This window comes from Ailuropoda melanoleuca, chromosome 5 (assembly GCF_002007445.2).
Source record: "Ailuropoda melanoleuca isolate Jingjing chromosome 5, ASM200744v2, whole genome shotgun sequence".
Taxonomy (NCBI): domain Eukaryota; kingdom Metazoa; phylum Chordata; class Mammalia; order Carnivora; family Ursidae; genus Ailuropoda; species Ailuropoda melanoleuca.
The window spans coordinates 20,942,957-20,962,506 of record NC_048222.1 but is presented as its reverse complement, the minus strand read 5'-3'; the positions used below and the strand labels follow the sequence as shown (position 1 = coordinate 20,962,506).

The 19,550-nt window shown below is 41.7% G+C and overlaps 1 protein-coding gene across 2 annotated transcripts in view; it reads right to left on the bottom strand.

Annotated features, from left to right (window-relative positions):
- The window catches only part of LYRM4 (LYR motif containing 4), a 158,299-nt gene that overhangs the window by 54,816 nt on the left and 83,933 nt on the right, over positions 1-19,550 (bottom strand). Inside the window, exon 3 of one of the 2 annotated variants that reach the window (XM_034660380.1) lies at positions 13,122-13,205. The exons of the other annotated variant lie outside the window; for it this stretch is intronic. Coding sequence (XP_034516271.1) covers positions 13,122-13,205 — 84 coding nt within the window. The remainder of the gene's footprint in view (positions 1-13,121; positions 13,206-19,550) is intronic. 2 annotated transcript variants of the gene reach the window in all.

Here is a 19,550-nt window from a genome sequence, read left to right as displayed (position 1 = left end):
TCTGGTGATTGTGGGGGGTGAGGCAGGAGGCGGAGGAGAGAATGAGGTTATACCTGAGCCATTTCCCACTTGTCCCTATTTGTTCCAGGGCATCTGTCAGAGAGTAGAAGGGAGAAAAACCAGTTCTTTGACCCCATAAGTGACTTGTATTTGGGATGAACACCCCATCACCACCACTGGGTGAGACTTAAGCATCGGTAAAACAAAACTGGCTTCAGCTTCCTATGCTTATATTTTTTGGACTTACGAGGAAAGTAATAAATAAGTGGCTTAGAATGAGGAGGAATAAAATACTAGTTTTTAAAAGATCACTTGGATGAATGAATTATTGAGAATTGGGACCATTTGTACTTGAGTAAAAACTGAATTTATTTCAAGAGTTTGAGACTTTTCCTTGGATACGATTTGTTATATTCAATGGAGGTAAAACCAAAAAAACTCTAACCACTGCCCCCCCCAAACACCCAAACCAAATGGAGCACAAAAACCCTGTAGTTGGAACAGAGGCTTTGCAGGGAGAAAGGGAAGGGTCATCCATTTACGGAGTGCCTTGTACATGCACGTTCCTCTCCATTCTTACCTGTGCATAAACCATCACAGTGAAGCGTGAGGAGTAAGTGGGATCCACAGCTGAAAGCAGCCCAGTAGGTAAGTACAAAACTGATTAACCCACAAAGATCATTTTACTGTGGCATCCTGTCCCCAAATGTTGTATCACTAGAATTTGACAAGGATTGCTGTCTACCCTGGGGACATGATTATTTCAAGATGATCCCTGACATTTAAACTTTTGTGGTAATTAAAAAAAAATTGTCCTGGGAAAGCCAAAGTGGCCAGTTTTTGAGGAGGGTCATTTCAGAAATGGTGGATCGAAACAAATTGTTCAAAGATGCCATAAATACACACAGGTATGCCTTGAGTTACTCAAAAGACACATCCCAATGACTCTGCTTTGAAAAATATAAATCAAAGTGTATTTTAAATAAACTAGAAGCAATTCAGTTTGATGTAAAAAACCACATAGCTGACTCTTTTCTGAAGAAAGGTAAAGAAGCCTTTGGTGTGTGTGCAAATTACTGTTTTGCTACGTTAGTCCCCCCAAGGTGCAACTACTTTTGTCACAACCTTTGGCAGTCCCGCAGAGTCTGAAAGAGCAATTCTAACTTTGTTCTCACTCCCCAGCCCAGCCCATGCCTGGGCTTCAAGCCTTTTATTCACTTCCCATCAGTCCAAACATCTTCAATAAGCAAAATCTTAAATTTGTCTTTGTTGTTGTAAGAGTAATATATGTACCAAAGGGCATAAGATAAAAAGGTTGCTTCCTTCTCTCTTGTCCCTCTGGCACCAAAGATAATCACTGCTAACAGCTTCCTATGTCACAAAAAGTCTCGTATCATGACTATACACACATATAGAAACACAACCACTGACTCAAAGTTCACTTTTGCTTTGAGCTCCTTTACAGACTGGTGCCCCCACATTCTGCTCCGTGCTCCCTCTTCCCCTATTAATTCCTGTAACATTAGTAAGTACACTGCCACGTACTGACCTGTTTTTATTTTTCAACTGGCTTTACCTCCTTTTGCCTTTTTAACAACATATCCTCATCTATCTATAATAGCACTTAGGATGGTGCGGGGCACACGATGTAAATTATAAAAACACCTGTCTGATGAATGACTCCACATTCTGAATTCTAAGTACAATTCACCTTCCTTTTTCTGCTGTCATGGAAGAGGCTTTTCACACACAAACAATGCTGACTCAGGTATTTCTTAATGGCCTACTCTTTGCTGAGAGGAAGCGCCTGTTTATTTGGGTTATTAGTAGCTGGGCTCTGATCCAGAAATCCATTTCTGGAGAAATACATTGCATTTTATTTTTAGCTATGAATGGGGTATACATTTTGTTTGCTTATTTAAAATAGTTGGCTGCTCTGATAAAATATAGCTATGGATAGAAAATAATAGATAATTGTTTCTTATATTATTGGGAAGAAATAAAGAAAAAAAAAAAACCACTTTGTGTCAGAAAACAAGGAGGTGCTCAAAGACTAGCCAGGCCATGTCAAAGGGACTCAGGAACTGGACAGAAAACGCTCCCATTGGCAAATGTGGGACAGTGTGAACGTCAAAGGGACAATGATGGTAATGGACTACACTTCGAACAAACAATAAATTTCTAGTGATACTTAAAAAAACAGGGGAAGAAGAGTTAGGGAGGAAAGAGAAAGCTCTTCTGTATAGAATGCGAGCAAGCTGGAAAATCACCTTTTGCCACCATTCATGTAATAATTCAGGCAAGGGTCATCACCAATGAATGCTAAAACCTGGATGAAAAGTTGCTGCAGAAGAGGATATTCACTAGGCCTTAAATATCACTAATTATAGGGCGAAAGGGAGATCTCAAGCAAATGAGCAACCTGAACATCCCAAGTAACGGGGTGCCTCCTGATGTGACAAGACGAGAACCACACATCATTCATGTAGTATTCGTGTCAGAAATATTTTACCTGAAGCTAAGAACAATGAGGTAAGTACGAATGGCAGGACATTATCCAAGACAACTGGCCTGGACTCTCCAAAACTGAAATCTCACAGAAGACACACAAAAGGGTGAGGAGAGGGGTGAGGAGAAGTGCTGGGGTCCAGATTTAAGGAGACAAAAGAAACATGGCGGCCAGCGGGTGGACCCTTTATTGGATCCCGATGGGAGCCGGGAGAGGGAAGAGTATGATGGGGGAGGGTGGGGAAATTCATATTGGATTGCATTTTACGCTAATGGATAATACTAGTGCATCACTGGTAACTGTCCTGGATGTAATACTGGTCTCTTGAGTATGTAGGAGAATGTGCTTGTTCTTTGCAGACACATGCTGAAAAATTTAGGAGGAGAGTGTCATTACGTGTGCGACTTACTTCCACTTGGCTTAGGAAAACACATACAGAGAGAATGACCATGATGGGACAGAGAAAGAGGGAGGAGAGAGAGCAAGAGGGTGGGAAAATCAGTGAGTGAGCAAATGTTGCTAATGCTAACAACTGGTCAACCAGGGCAAAGGGTGTGGGTTATTACTGTGTTATTTACAGAACTTTTTGTTTTGTATTTTTGAAAAATTTCAACATAAATAGGAAAAAAAACCAGACAAACGTATTTTTGGCTCTTTCTTGCTTGAGCAACAAATCTTATCACTTAGATGACAGTAGTTAGGTCTGATCAATTTGGGAATCAGAGCAGAGATAAAACTGGTCAGTTTTTAAAAGAACAAGGAGCCAACTGACACACCATAAAAGGCATGAGCAAAGCTCGTCGGGGCACATGAGAGCATCTTTGAGCAAGTACATCTTTTAAAAACAGAGTTTACAATGGCACCGTTAATGGTGTGGCCAACAGCATAACTAGGTAAGTGGAACAGAGCAGATAACCAACCACTGGGGAAGGTGCCACGGGTATCAAGTAGGTGAAGTCTCAAATACGGAATCTGCAAATAATGTGGATCAACTGTATGAGAAACATATATCTACTTTCATCCCTACACACCACACATATTCTCCATGAAGGCTAAAACCTCTTTTGCAACCTTGAAAGTGCTTCTTGTCTAGGGTTGCAATGCCGATTTATTTGCTTGCCTTTTTCCAACTGTGTCTCTCAGTATTCTGTAAGCCCCGTAGGAAAAAACCCAGTTCTATTTTATCCTGTCACCTTGCACTCTGTATCTGTCGTGTGACTTCTACTAGGATTCAGGGAAGAAGAGATGACCAGTGTGACACTTCTGGATGATATTAACATTTAAATCAGTAGACTGAGTGTTGGAAGAGGTCATCAAGAGGATGTGGCTGCCAGTTGACCTGTGAGCCTGACCCCAGCAATCAGAGGCACCTCACCTCCTCGCCTGTCCTTGGAATGTGTGTTTTGCCCACTGTCTCCAGAGTGGGAGCTGATTTCAAGGACATCACCTTGAGAGAATAAGGTATTTCTGAGACTATTTAGATGGTATGTGACTGAATCCAGTTCAGGCCTCTACATAAACTTTTAAGATTCTGACAGGCAGATACAAAGATCTCTTTCTCCTGTGGCCACTCAAGGTAAGCCCTTTAACTAAATTCCCTTGCTTATTAAACACACCACCTACCAATGTGGAGGGGTCCACCTCTTTCTTTGGTCTCTCCCTGCCCTTCATGAATAGGGGCCCGTTTGTGAACCAACACTGAATAAAACAAACTGCCTTCCATAACGTGGGTGGGCCTTATCCAATCAGTTGAAGGCCTGAAAAGAACAAAAAGGCTGACCCTCTCCTAAGGAAGAGAGAATGCTTCCTGCCTGATGGTCTTAAAAGGAGTATTAGCTTTTATTCTGCTTTCGGACTCAAACTGACAAAAAGGCTCTTCCTGGGTCTTGAACCTACTGGCCTTTGGACTGGAACTAAACCATCAGCTCTCCTGGGTCTCCAGCCGACTCATCCTGCAGATCTTGGGACTTGCCAGCCTCCATAATCGTGAGCCAATTCCTCGTAACAAATCTCTCCCCTCTCCCTCTCTATACACTAAATATCCTCTTGGTTGTTTCTGTGGAGATCCCTGATTAATATTTTGGGCAGGAAAAGCTCCAGCTGAATCTAAAGTTTCCCTCACAAATGACTGGAAGAAGAGCGGTATGAGTAACAGAAATATGGATGCAAGGAGGTGGAGCACGTTTTGAGAAAGAAATGATGAGTCTGGCTTTGGTCATGCCAAATGGGACAGTGAGATAGTCAACTGGATAAATCCTGGAAGCAAAGAAAAATGCATGAACAGATGGGGTAAAGTGAAGCATGTGAACATCACATCCTATATGTTTAAAATGGTCTCACCCAAATGCCTCAAATAAATCTTTGATAACCCTCTGCCAAATACAAGTCTAGAGTAGTCGGGGCTGTCTATCCGTCTTCAGAATGATTTCATTCTGGGTTTCAGTACTACTTTATAACAGTCCAACATGAAACAGACTATATGTGGAAGAGCATAAAATATTTATTAGACTGGAGCAGAAACAATAAATTCACTTCACTCTTAACTGGTAGGAAAGTGGTAATAATTAAAAACAAAAAACGAAGAAGTACTTGTCTAAGTCAAAGACTGAACCGGATTCAGGAGCAGATGGACTGCTGGCATTGTATACATATGTGCATTTTTTGAGGGGAGCATCCAAAGCTTTGTCAGATTCACAAAGGTTCTGTGACCCAAGAAGTAATTAAATGTGAGACAGCTTTTCTCACTTTGTTCCTTTAAATATGGCCATATGAATGGCAAGAGTTCATCTATCTCCCCACACAGGAGCAACACGGTTGTAGGATATTAAAAAAAACACCTTCTCCTCCCAAATTGGGTGTACATAAAATCTCCATATATTCGGTATAAATTTTTACCTATCCAGTCTATTTCCAGTTATCCGTCCTAAACGAGGAGCTAGATAAGTGAACAAAGATATATCACTCACGATGATGTTTGCCAGGGCACTGTTTAAAATGGCACACGTCTACAGGTCTAACAATAGGGGATTAGCAAAATAAATGAGGTTAGTGCACTTGGTGGCACCCCTATGTGTCCATTTAAAAATGATGATGCATGCATATTTTTACTGACTTGAAAACTGTGAATTTTAATTAGGAAATCATAACCTTATACATGATTAGTAGGATTCCATTTAATGAAAAAATATACCTTCATATGCTGTATCTATCTGCCGAAGTCACATTCTGGAAGGATATACATGAACACAATAGTGTTTCAGGACAGAAGAATTATGAATAATTTTTCTTTCTCCCCCTCAAATATTATTACAGTAACTATAGATTATCCATGTAATAAAAAATGCAATACTTCCCTTGAACCAACCTTCCCAATGGCAACAAAGCCACTAACCATTCATCAACGTCATGTCTGTCTCCAGCTCCTACCCTCTCTCCTTGTCGGGCAAAACAGGAAAACACTGCTTCTTGAGAGCCCTCCATCCCCTCAGAGCCTCCGTGTGCAAGTATGAATCACAAATGCCATCCGGCATCTCGCACTCGGAGGGTTTCTTCCAGGTTGTGGTTGACACCTCTTACTGAGAAAGACATACCAATGTCACACGAAAGTGAACAATGGGTGGGGTGGCGGGGACAATGAATGCTAACAGAAAGCCAAGACTTATTTTATCATCAGGAATAAATCTGCAAGTTTAAGCTTCCCACAGCTGTAACAGAGCAATCAATAGCAGTTGTTATCATTTTGCTGATGCTTGTTAACCAACCGTATAAACATTTTAAGAGTCCAGGAAGGAGGGCAAGGGGAGGGGTAGGGAAGGAAAAACAAAAAAAAAGAAACATATTAAGAGTCCAAAGTGATGACAAAGCAACCTCTTTCTGTGGTGAAAACTCTGCCGGAGCAAAATGCGGGGATTTTATTCCACCGTCATGGTAGGTGATGAGATTCCCCCCCCCCCGCTTTTATCAAACATGGCAGATTTACACAGGATGTTTAAATTGTTTATTATTATTTTTAGGTTGACGGGATAAGGAAACAGCTATGAACTGGGGGAAACCGACTCAGAGGTGAGCAGTGTCTAGAAGAGAGCACTGTAAATAAACGCTCCGTTGGAAAAGACGTCACAGACCTCACTGTGACACCCACAGAGCCATGTGGGGACAGCAACAGAACTGCTGTCTGTTTTTAACTCTAGGTCGTGGACTTCAGGAAAAGCACCGTGAGCTAACTGGCTCCAGAGCCCCATGTCCAAAAGGGGCTCTGGAGACACACTGACTATGTGATTACAGGCCTGCCTGGAAGCCAAAGGTTGGCAGCACATCTAAAAGGTAACAAGTGGAAAAGTGCGCTGTAGGCCCATGCATTCTAACACGCCGGGAAGGCATGCAGAAACACGGGCTGCCACAACGTGGCAGAGCATACAGTCCCAAGAGCAGCAATTTTCAGAAAGCCCAGAAAAAGAAAGAGCTGGGGAAAGAGCATTTCCAAACTCTGAGTGAGAGAGAGCCCAAGAACAATGACCATGGGTCCAGGAACACCCCCATTCCTCTGGCTTCCATGCGAGATTCACACAGCTGCCCTGATCCTGTTGCGCAGAAAGCCCCTCTCCCCAAGCACTGGCCACCTCGTGATTCTGACATTCTGACTTGGAGGGTGGCAAGTTCAGCTCTGCATGGAGGGGACCGTGCCAAGTCACTGCACCTGGCCTAACGTACCTCCCTCATCTCCCAGATACACAGACCTGAGACGTCCACTGAAACCGGGATGCCTGGCTGGCTCGGTTGGAAGAGCGAGCAACTCTTGATCTCCAGAGGTCATGAGTTTGAGCCCCACATTGGGTGTAGAGATCACAACAAAACAAAACTTAAACAAAATCCACTGAAATCATTCTCATGCTCACGAAGTCCAAATACTGATGTTCCTATTAATTCTAAAGGGATTTGTTAGAGCACTTGGGGGATTAAAAGTACTCATTCAAAGTTCACAAACTGGTTAGTTATTCGTGGCTTTTTAAAAACAGGTTTTTGATGACTTTCAGAAATAATAACTTTACTCCTTCCCTGTCTCCCCAGATTATACCAATGAAACGATATGGTATTATTTCAGTAACCTACAGGGCGAGCACCTGATTATTGTTTCACTCCTTAAATGTAAGAAGATAAGAACAATACCACCCAAGTGATGTGGAGCCAAGTTTCATAGCAGATTCTTTACTGTCAATAAATCCATTTTCTAATTACATACAAAGACATGTTTATCTTTGACCCTGATTACATTAAAAATACCAGAAGTATCATTGCTTTAATGTGCATTACAGAAACACGACTCCCTAAGTGAATCTGATCCATTAATAACATCTCTCTAACTACTAATGATTTTTGCAGACATGTAATAAAATATTTTATGGCTGTTTTCAACCATCTGCCCTTCTTTCTCAATATGAATTCGCTAGAGATGTAGGGAAATTTCCTGTGCTTTGTGCCATTACATGTTCGTCAATACCAGCACACCAATCAGACAGAGTCACACTGTTGCACATGCTGTACGTGGAGCTAGGCCCTGGGCGCTGCTCGAGGAACTGGAACCTTCTGTTGGCAAGATTCCTTTAGGCCACTCCTCAAGCCGGGCGGGGTTCTAACCTACTGCAAAGCAGCACATTCACGTATGTACCTAACATGTGCAGAGCTAATGAATCATGAGCCAATCAGTCGCAGAAGAACAACAAGCTGCATTAAAGATGCCACACTTTAAAGAGTTAAATAGGATATCTAAAAATTGCATTCCTTTTCTTTGAAAATGACGATAACCTATAGTAACATATTTGAAATGCCACTAATTATGTTACTGAAGAGAGCACTTAACGAGTATGAGTCATCAAGAATACATCATGTCATAGGATGCTAAGCTTTCTTCATTTATAAACTTACTATATACCGAGCGCCTATTATGAGCTAGACACCTCTGATGGTCAAGTTTTCTGAGCACAGACAGGGCTCAGGTTTAAATACGTATGCAGAAGAGAAATTCACTTTACAAAGAAGTAGGTCTTAAAGTAATGAGCCAGCTTTCAAATGATAGTGACCTGCTTTGAGAGTTGCTTTCACCAGCAAGCTGTCCTGGGGACGAGGGGCAGACGCCTGCAGCACCTGCTGCCGTGGAACAAGGAGGCCGAGAAGGGATACTGGAAGCTACTCAAGGACCTATGCCAAGGCCTTGGAGAAAAGGAACTGGTGACCGTTAATGTCATTTCTGGTCCTGGGCTCCAGGGTTCTTTGACAAGAGAATCATGACCCAGCACACAGACTACAGAGAACCACCTCTTCCATCACCAGACCTGAGGTTTTCCATAGTAGGTGTACAGGAAAGATTCCCAGCTGCGGCTGCTCCCCCACGCCACCCCATGTTAGGGTAAAGGAGAAATAAAGAGTTTCCCACAAGCAGCTGCCTGTGTTTAGATCTCACAGTACATTTTTTACAAAGAGCAGGGAATGTTCTAGAGAATACTGAAAAATCATTACAATTCCACCTTCACCAAGAGAAAAACAACCAATTTCACCCTGCCAGAGCACCAGCCATGTTACTGAGGATCGTGTCACCTTTAAAATCAATTACTGTGGTTAAAAGGAGGACTATATGCTTCTTTCCCCACTCGTGGCTTCACCCAGAGGTGATAATGAATAGAGCCTGAGGGATGTATATTGCACAGGGACGTTTTCACAAAGACTCAAGTTATAAAAAGGAAAAGGAAGATCATTCACTGTGCTCATTCTGTTTGGTGTTACTATGACATTTCTTCCCAGAGGGAGGGGGTTATTTATAAACTCAGCTAATGATTAGTTCAAGGAGGGCAGGAAGAAAAATAAAGCTTTAGCTTTAGATTTCCTAAATCTCTTCTTGGTCCATTTTCCTATATATTTTGTCTTTACACTTATAATTGGTAATTGTTAAGTCCTGAATACTAGTTTGAGGTATATATATAATAATATTTATTTCCCCTTCTATTTTAAACAGATATCATGCTCAGGACAAGTTTAAATTCTAACCAATACTCAGAAGAGTTGACGATATGAAATATAAGCCAATCCTCCCTCGATCTTAACAGCCAGTCATTAAAGGTCTGTTCCTTAGCTAATCGGGCTTAGAGACATCACACACATAATTAAGGCCACACACATAAAATGTTGCCATTCCTATGCTAATTACAGATGGAAGAAGGATGCCTTTCACTTAGTGAGAACCTCGATTCTTGAACAGAAGCTCTGCAAATATTTCAAGATAAAGATGAAAACTTCATTTTCAAAGACAAATCTGGATCTAATAACTCCACTGCATTCTATATCCCAGCGCACAGATTTTTGAGAATAAACATAAAAGTGCGATCTTAAATACTGCTTTGCTTTATGAGTCGTGGACCTTTCTAAGAGGGGTTCAGAGCCCCGTGCATAGAGAAATAGTATAAACCCAGGGAAGGTCCAGAGGTCAAAAACTGGTGGTCCTTGGGCTATGTGCAGCCAGCAAATGTGTTTGGCTGGCCCACAGCGTGTTTTTAAAACAATGTGAGCCAATTCAAAAATCCAATTTCACAGTACAATGGAAAGATGTGGAAACACAAAGACTTCATTCTTACCTTCATTTAGAACCAACAGCTGTCCCTTTAAAATGGATGAAAGCTTTCCAGTTTTCTTCCACTTGATTTTTTTTATGTGTGCTTATTCAACCTTTTCTTTCCTGCCTGACCTGGGGATTTAAGACATAATGGGATAGGGGTGGAGCTCCTAGGCCCTTATTCTTGAACTGGATGGGGAGGGAGGGAAGAAAGAGCATATAACTGTAATGTAATATAATATAAGAATTATAATTCTTCTGAGAATTCCAGGACAATGGGCTGTTGTAATACTAAGGAGAAGGGGTCTGCAGTTGTTTTAAAATATGGCCACAAATTTTGTGACACTCCTACCATTGAGAACTGGGGGTCTATGTCCCCACTCCTTGAATCTGAACTTGGGACTGCTGTGACCAACAGGATATGGCAGAAGTGATGCTATGTGTCTTTTAAGACCAGGTCATAAAGGCCATTCAGCTGTGTCTTATCCTCTAGAATACTCTCCCCTGCAGCTGTTGTAGACGTTCTGTTCAACAGTGATCCCCAGCAGTTCGGTACTCCCAATTAAGGTGGAAATCACATATCAGGGACATTCTCATTATGTACCACCAGTTCTCTGTATTTATGAGCCCTTTCTGTTTCATTTGTTTTCTCTTTAAGAGTCCAAATATGAGTGAAATCATATGCTATTTGTCTTTCACCATCTGACTTATTTCACTTAGCATAATGCCCTTCAGGTCCATTCACATCGTTGCAAATGCCAAGATTTCATCCTTTTTGATGGCTGAGTAGTATTCCACCATGTACGTACGTATTTGTATATACACACACACACAACCTCTTCTTTATCCATTCATCTATCAATGGATACTTACATTGCTTCCATATCTTGGCTATTGTACATAATGCTGCAGTAAACACAGGGGTGCATGTATCTTTTCAAATTAGTGTTTTACTTTCCCTTTGGGTAAATACCCAGCAGTGGAATTACTGGATCCAGGTTTGTCTTTGAAGATGAAGTTTTCATCTTTGCCTTGAAATCAAGGATAATGTCAGCTGATTACCTATTTCATAGTCTTTCCAAGTTTGGGCAAATATGAATCTCAGATTTCCCAAAGTGAAAGAATATTATTTTATCTCCATTGGCATGGAAACAGAGGTATTACTTCAAAACTTCCTGTATGTTTTCCCAAATTTCTCATCACATAACTACACATAGGCATTGTTGTACTTAGGAATATGTTGCTTTGATGCTTTAAATGACACATTTCAATTAGTTTAGGGTTGTTGGGTCTTTGAAAGTACTTCAAAAATCCCGTTTAAATGTCATAAATGTGTGTCGAACTTGAGGACAATATGAAGAGGAAATATGGAAGCTTCATTATTAGTAATTGAAGGAGGACTACCAAGTTTTCCCATTTCACTGTGTGTTTAAAGGAGCTGTGCTCTTGACAGCTGTGACCATTGCTGAAATGTTAAGATTTGGCATAAAAAATCAGAGATGATTTCAGAAATTTCTCAACCCAGTATTTCACTGCTAGTCAGTCTATCTTCTTTAGGCTCTCCCTAAATGGCGTAACTGATATATTCTTAAGGATCTCAGAAAGAAGTTTTCCTAGTAATGCAATGACAGTCAGGAATGTCATGTCCTTGCTTGGAATGAAATCTCCTGACCAGAAAACCCTACCCCTGTTCTCCAGGATGATTTCTTTTTAAGCACCAACTGCTTCTTTAAGGGCATAATTCAGGGATACAGAAGCTCTCTGGTGCCAACACAATTATCATCCATGAGAAGGATGCTTGTTTAATTCACCTCTCAAGCCACACTCCCATGTTGTCTTGTTATGACACGTTGTTTCTGTCCTACTGCTCTGGCTTGAGCGGTATTTTACATAAATGTTTTCTTCAATCATTTTAGCTATGCTTATCAAATACACCCTGATGATGCCAGGGTATTTCAATGACTTACAAAAATATAAAATCCAACTAGAGTCATAAGATGTTCTAACTTATCTTCTTTGAATAGTTTGAGGGGCTACAGAACAAGCTATCACAGTACAGTGTCTGTTTTCTATTATTCTAAACAAGTCAGGCCAAATGCATTTACTATTTATTACTATTTACCGTAATAATTAGGAAATGAAGATAGTCTTCAAGAAACATATGAGACCTCACACCTTTCTTAAGACTGCCATTTTCAGATGTGATAATGTATTCCAGGGATGATGTCTTTGTTCAAAACATTTCTGAAAGCCACTCCTCGCCCTGGGCCCCTGCTATACCCATGTGTGCCACCACTTTTCACTATATATTTAATTGTTCGAGAATGTCTGTCTTCCCCTAAGACTGTCAGCAGCTGAGGAGTAAGGACTGAAATTCATCTTACATCCCTGTTGTCCCTCAGAACACGTGGCAACATAGTAGGTATTCAATATTTACTGAATGAATAACGCATATGTTCCTTTGCATAGTGTCGGCGTTGTCAAAGTTTCACCCCTTGAGGGTAGATTTACCTTTCGGAAATAGTCAAAAGTGATTCAGAGTCAAGTCTGAAGAAAGAGGCCATGATACAACTCAATTTTCTTAGGTGCGTTAGAAACTAAAACTGATGGCAATTCTGAAAAGGATGTTTACTGAAGTAAACAGGCAGGCCCTCAAGGCAAATTATTGGAAGAGTCACACTTGGATGTAGAAATTCTCATGTGTTTCTTAAAAATCATTGCTCAGGATTCTCAAGCATAACTTTTTCCAAAAAAAAAAAAAAGCTTCTAAAAGTGAACTCCCTGTTTTCTGCAGACGTGTGTGTGTGTAAATGAAAAACACAAAAATCATTTGCATCCGTGTTTCTTAAACGGACATGTAAATATGAACAGACTTCACATTCTGGCAGTCTGTGTTAGTGTAAAAGGGACCAAAAATACACTTAGCCTTTCCATCTTGGCTTCCTGTTGCATTTCCTTCCCATTTCTCTACATCTCAGCCGGAAGCATAGGCAGAAACTGGAAAGAGACAACCTTGCGTTTTCGTAGGCTCACATCTGTGGTGGTGATTGTGTACTGGTGTGAACATCTTCCCCCTAATGCCTGTGGTGTGCAGCACTGTGGAGAAATGAAAAAATGCGGATGCAGTGAAAAGACAACCCGGGTCAACTCAGGAATGAGTAATGTCAACGTAAGGCTGGGAGGGAGACATGCTGAGGGTGAGCATTACTGTGAGTTAGCCGGAAGCTGACCGCCTGAAGCTCAGGCTCCCTCTACACCCACCATTCTTTACTCAATTGCTATAAATGGCAACTTTTTTAATCCAAATGGATGTATTGCAAAGCTGATCTACTTAGAATTTCTTCTTAAACAAACAAAAAACAAACCAATGTGTAACTTACATATAGTAAAGCATTTACATTGTTAATGAATCAAACTATCTTCTTTATGGCTGCAAGCAAGTAATTCCCTTCTCTGGCAATGTCTACAAGGGAAAAGTGAATACATTCACTTTTAGCATTAATATTGATCACTTGAGAATGAGTAGAAAAACCTAAACAAATTTAATACCCAACATTATTTTTAGTACAGTCTAAAGAAGTTAAAAATCAGAAAAAAATTTGTTTTTTTAAAAAAGGTTACGTAGAAAAGAGATTTCATGTATTTCCTGTGAAACGACAGGCTGGAAGAATCAACACTGAGCACTACAAAGCTGGTCCTGAAAGTGAATTTCCCAGCCCACTTGGTCACCATGTCTGCCTCTGCCTCTTAGCTGTCACGGTCACGGTCTTGGTCCACTCGGGAAGGGTGGTTGGGTGGCTTCTAAAACAACAGACGCTAACTCCTCACGGTTCTGGAGGCTGGGAGTCTGAGATCAGGTGTGAGCACGATAGGGTGCTAGTGAGGGGGCCGTTTCCTGGGTTGCAGACTGCTGATTTCTCCTTGTGTCCTCACAGGGTGGACAGCAGAGGGAGGAAGCACACTCTAACGGGACTCCTGTCAGGGCACTGATCCCATTCACAAGGGCTCCATCCTAACGACCTCGTCTACTCCTAAGTACCTCTCAAAGACCCTGCCTTCTAGTATCATCACATTAGGGGGTAGGGTTTCGACATATGATTTTGAGGGGGACACGATCATCAGTCCCTAACAGGCACGGAGAACCGTTTTGTAACTACCATGAAGACAGTCGGGTGGTAATCCAGCACCAAAGTGGCTACAGATACTCTGATGTATGCTTGGCTAATTCTACTTCAGCCGTCTGCTGGAGCCACCTTTTCTCCATTTTACTTTTTAGGGCTCCGCCAGGCTAATGCTTCCTGAACACCTGTATTTCTCTGTCCTGCTTCACAGGCTCTTGCTGATGATGCTTACGTAATCCCCTCAAAAACACAGAGACACCATAACAGTTAGGACGTGTCTACACATGAAGACTTGTCCTCGTGTGTACCTGGGCTCACTGCTTCTGAGAGCAGACCTGGCAGGTCATTCTCCCCTTCCTTATAACGCACACACACTGCCCAACAACTACTCCACACATCCCGAAACAAGAGGTCAGTTATGAATGTATGAGTTCCTAATAATCTCTGGGAGTCTCACTTACAGAAGAGTCGGTCATGGCTCGCGGAGGCTAACACTTCAACCAACTGAAGATTTAGTTGAAATCTACACCAACAACTACTCGTCCCTCATCTTTCCTTGGAATGCTTAGTGAAATAAAATAAAAACACATACTGCAGTCATCCAAGCAATGCGACCAAGACTCTAGCAGAGGAGCAAACAGCTTACAGAGGGGACTGAATGTGAGTCCAGGTCAGGTTGGGGAATCAGGTAATTTTGGGCAATAGGAAGGAACCGTAGATCAGCGAACCCATCACGCTTATTTTACAGCCCAAAGAGGAAAACAGCTTTCCCCAAGCTTCACTGTGAACTGGGGCAAAGTACAAGGGGCAGTGAGAGAGGGAAGCTGCCGGCTCTGGAGGGTGGCCAAGGTTGTACGGCTGCCTCATCCCACGGCTGGCCCACTCTTAGGACGTATCTCTGACCCAGGCTACAAGGGGAAGTCTAAGATACGAAGCTGGAAAAAGACAAAAGACTATCGAAGTGATTAAAAGGTGAGATCCAATGAAGATTTCCTTTTCAAAGTTTTCCTCCAAATAGGAGAAGGAATGAGGCAGCTGCCTTCACCCGAACCCTGCTTCGCTTGTCTGGAGGGACGCGATGCCTTGATCCCAGTGGGGAGGTTGGAAGATGTGCTACAATCCTTTTGATGCCTTACATTTATCAAGTGCCACGGTTTTGAGAGACAAGTCTTTCATACCTATATTACCTTTTCTGACCCAGAGAGAAAGAGGAGCAGTAATGAATAAAATGGGTGGGTAGAAAGTATTTTCTCTGGCTATACTTTTGTGCCATAGAGGGTTAAAATAAAGCGAGTCCTTTTTAAGGAAGAGGGCTCACTGGCAGTTCATATTCGCTGTCTCAAAGCTGAGTGAAGCATGGATTTGCACGTGTGCACACGCATGTGTGTGGGCACGGTTATACAGCCTTGTAAGTTTAGAAAACTATACTTTCATCATTAAGAACATGCTGTTACTGACCTTCTCAATGAGAGATGCACAACTGAAGAAAAGGGGGAGCAAACACCCACCAACAATTCCAAGTCAGGGTCCAAGCTGGTATTATTTACAGTTGTGGGAAAACATATAAAACATAAAATTTATCACTTAAGCCACTTAATAGGAAAATTGTATTCATACATTTTTATAAAATTGTGGTTAATTTTATGTAAAATTTATCACTTAAACCGTTCTGAAGCGTACAGTTCTGTGGCATTAAACACATCCTCACTGTTGTGCAACCATCACCATTGTCAACGTCTGTAACTTTTAAAACTTCCCAAACCGAAACTCTGAACCCATTAAACACTCCATTCCCCTGGAAACCATCACTCTACTGTTTTTGTGTCTATGAATCTGGTTATACTAAATACCTCTGTAAGTGGAACCATATATGAGATACGTCCTCTCGTGACTGCTTATTTCACCGTACATACAGACCACATTTTGTTTACCCCATAATCCATCAAAGGATTTGTTTTGCTTGTTTCCACCTTATGGCTATTGGGAATTATGCTACTGTGAACATGGGTATAAAATATGTCTTTTAGACTCTGCCTTCAATTTCTTGGGGTATATACTCAGAAGTGGAATGCTGGATCATACGGTAACTCTATGATTATTATTATTTTTTTGAGTTTAGTAGTATCTTGCCCCACCATGCTTATAGTACACTTTTGGCTATGGTTCTGCTTACCATTAATTCCTTACCGTGCTTAATCACAGGAGATGTGACTATATCAGATGGAGTCTTATTATGCCAGTCACACAGGCTAATCAATTCCCTTTACTTCTAGCCACACATCACAGTTTCTTAGGTAGAAACAAACAAGCTAAATCTCAATACAAACCCTCAAATGGTGATTCAGCTAAGTAAGTAGATTTGTTTACTGGGCTAACCTGAGAATGCTAGCATCTTCCAGAAGATGGTCACTGATGAAGCCTAAAGAGCCTATAATCCTAGAGGCCCCTATAGAGCCTCTGGATTGTTCTGAAGTTTCTATCACCTGCTTACCCCACCTTCTCTGGGGCTACCCTGTATGGTGGTGCAGGTGTATACTGAGGCCATCCTGACCCTCTTTCCAAACTTGTAGCTGTTATCCTTTCTCTGACAACTTCAGTCCCTAGCTCAGTTTTCCTATCATCCTCCAGTCCAGTGATGCTCCCTGCCTCCCTAATGTCACTGACCCTTGGATATGGACCTCACTGACCTAGCCAAGCCCCAGATCTGGACTCAATCTCCCATCCTTCTGCTTTTCTCAATCCATCACCCCGAGCTTGCTCCTCCTCCTCATTGTGGTCTTTAGTTGATTGGTCTCTCCCATTCTACAGTCTACCTGCCCCTTCCAGCCCCACAGCAGTGCTGCCCAGCTGGGGCCTGGGGACCAGTCACTGCAGTGACGCTTGAGTGGGTGTCCTTGCTTCATCTGACTTCTACCACTGCATCCTCCTTGCCAATCCCAGCCTGGCAGATGGCATGAACCTCTCTACCCGCTCCAAATGTTGCAAAACCGGGCTAATGGATCTCGCTGCTGAAGTGCGTGTTTGACTTTCCCTCTGTCACCTCGGTTGCACAGTGATCCTTTTACGCATTGTTAATGGCCTCCCTTGGCTTTCTTTTACATCTACTCTAACAACCCTCTTCACCTCTCCTCTCACGGAGATGCATCTCAATGCTACAACCTAAACTTTGTATAGTTCTGCTAATTTTTTTGGAAGAGTTGAGAGAATTTAAGATGGATGAATTTTCATGCCAAGAAAAACAAATGTATAAAAGAAACTGCTGATGTTTGATGCCATATTACAAGTTTTTTATAGTCCCAAACACAAACCAGCTTGAAAGATGAATGACAAAGAGGGAAAAGAAAATGTGTGGTTCTTCAACTGCTCCTTCTTCGCCTCAGATTTGCCTTACCTGTCTTTTTATCTATTCTGCTTTCTTTCCCTTCTCCAATGGTAACTGAGACTTCTTTAGGAAAACCATTTTCTCCTAGTTGCTCTGGGGTCTTGCTCCATTAATTTTTTTCTACTCTTTATTGTGTCTTTAATGATTTCTTTTGCATTAGTTCCTTTCTCTTAGTCAACAAACATAATAAAATCTTTGCACCCTGAAAAAAACAAAACCCTTTCCCCCGAAATCCCAGATGGACCCATCTACCTATTCCCCCACTTCCCCACTTCTCAAACAGTTCTCTGTTCTCTCCAGCTCTTCACTACAGACTTGCCCTGCTGATTCTGTTCTCTCCCAATTAAGCGGCTCTCAGAAATACAAATGGCCTCCCAACAGCCTCTCGTAACAGCTTCCTGATGAGCTCTAAGTAATGGACATAGCAAACATCATGCCTGGAAACTCTGTTCTGAATGCCCTTTTTGGCCTCTTCTCTGACTGCTCCCTCTTGGCAACACGGCCTAGTGTCCAGGTTTCGCCTCTTCTCAGATGACTTCCAAACTTAGGTCTCCTGCCCTAAGTGGCCTCCGACCTCTAGGTCTGCATTTTTGCTGTTGGCTGGACATACCTAGATGGTATAATGTTGGCATGTCTGACTTGATATGACTCTGGGAGACCATTTCCTTCCTTCCCATGGATCCTTTGTTCCCTACTGCTCATAGTAGTCCCGTTGAACAAAGAAACAAAGCACAAACACACACATATGCACTGATTTAACAAATGAACTTTACCCATAAAAGGGCAGCTCGGATTGGTGCCCAGTGCCCTGACAGGAATCAGGTGGTATCTACTTCAGGTCCTGCAACCTCGAGTATTCTTTTTCCTTTGTTAGTAAGGCTGAGATAGGTATTAATCAATGTGACATTTCTGAAACCATAGGATGTTGTGAAGAAATAACAGAGACTTGAACTAAACCAACACTGTTAATATGCTGGAATAGGTTTAGGAGGAAGTACAGTGACTGGTTTTGTAATGCGTACTTTTGTGTTGTTATAGCTACTGTTTAAGATGTCTGGAGAGTTTTGGGGCACCTGGGAGGCTCAGGCAGTTAAGCGTCTGACTCTGGATTTTGGCTCAGGTCATGATCTCAGGATCGTGAGTTCAAGCCCTTCACGGGGCTCCCTGCTAGGCATGGAGCCCATTTAAAAAAAAAAAAAAGATGTTTGGAGAGTTTAAAAGAAGCAGCTCTGTTAGATTAGTAGTTGCTTTTTAAACTGGTTAAGAAAATAAATTTTAGTCTTTAATCAATGCATAAATGTTTAGCAAAGATCCACTTTAAAGCCTCAATTACTGGATATATAAGTTTAATAAAATGATCATTAAATTGAGAATATACTTATCAATGGCCATAAGCCCCTGGATATTAAAAGGCAACTGATACTTTAGAGGTATGTCATGGATGTCTCCTTTTGTCTTAAAAGTGGTTGAGAGCCATGGCTTTATCTAGGAGAGTCCAGGTGCTTAGAACCTACAAGCTCGGGCACGTGTATTTTAAAGAGGTGGTCCAAGATGTGACCCTGTTTAAGAACCACTGTTTAGATTCTTCTTTTAATCAGCATGGTAGATACAGTCGAGCCAGCAGTTAAATTACTAGTCATGTAAATTACTAGTCAAATCACATCTTGCTTGACAGAGATGGACCGTCTATATTCTTTAGCTGAAATGCATCAGTTTTCAAAGAGGCCATAACCTAAGAGTGGGGAATATGTTATGTTATGGAGAGGTTTCTTATTACGAAAAGATTTAGTCTGCATGTGTGTTTTATTTTTATAAACTAGCATTTGCCACATAAAGTTGTGGAAACTATAATAGTGTAGATTTTTGATTTTAAGTGAGTACCTGGCACACATATTATTTCATTACTAAAGGCTCTTCCGCCTCTCTGCCTTTCGTCCT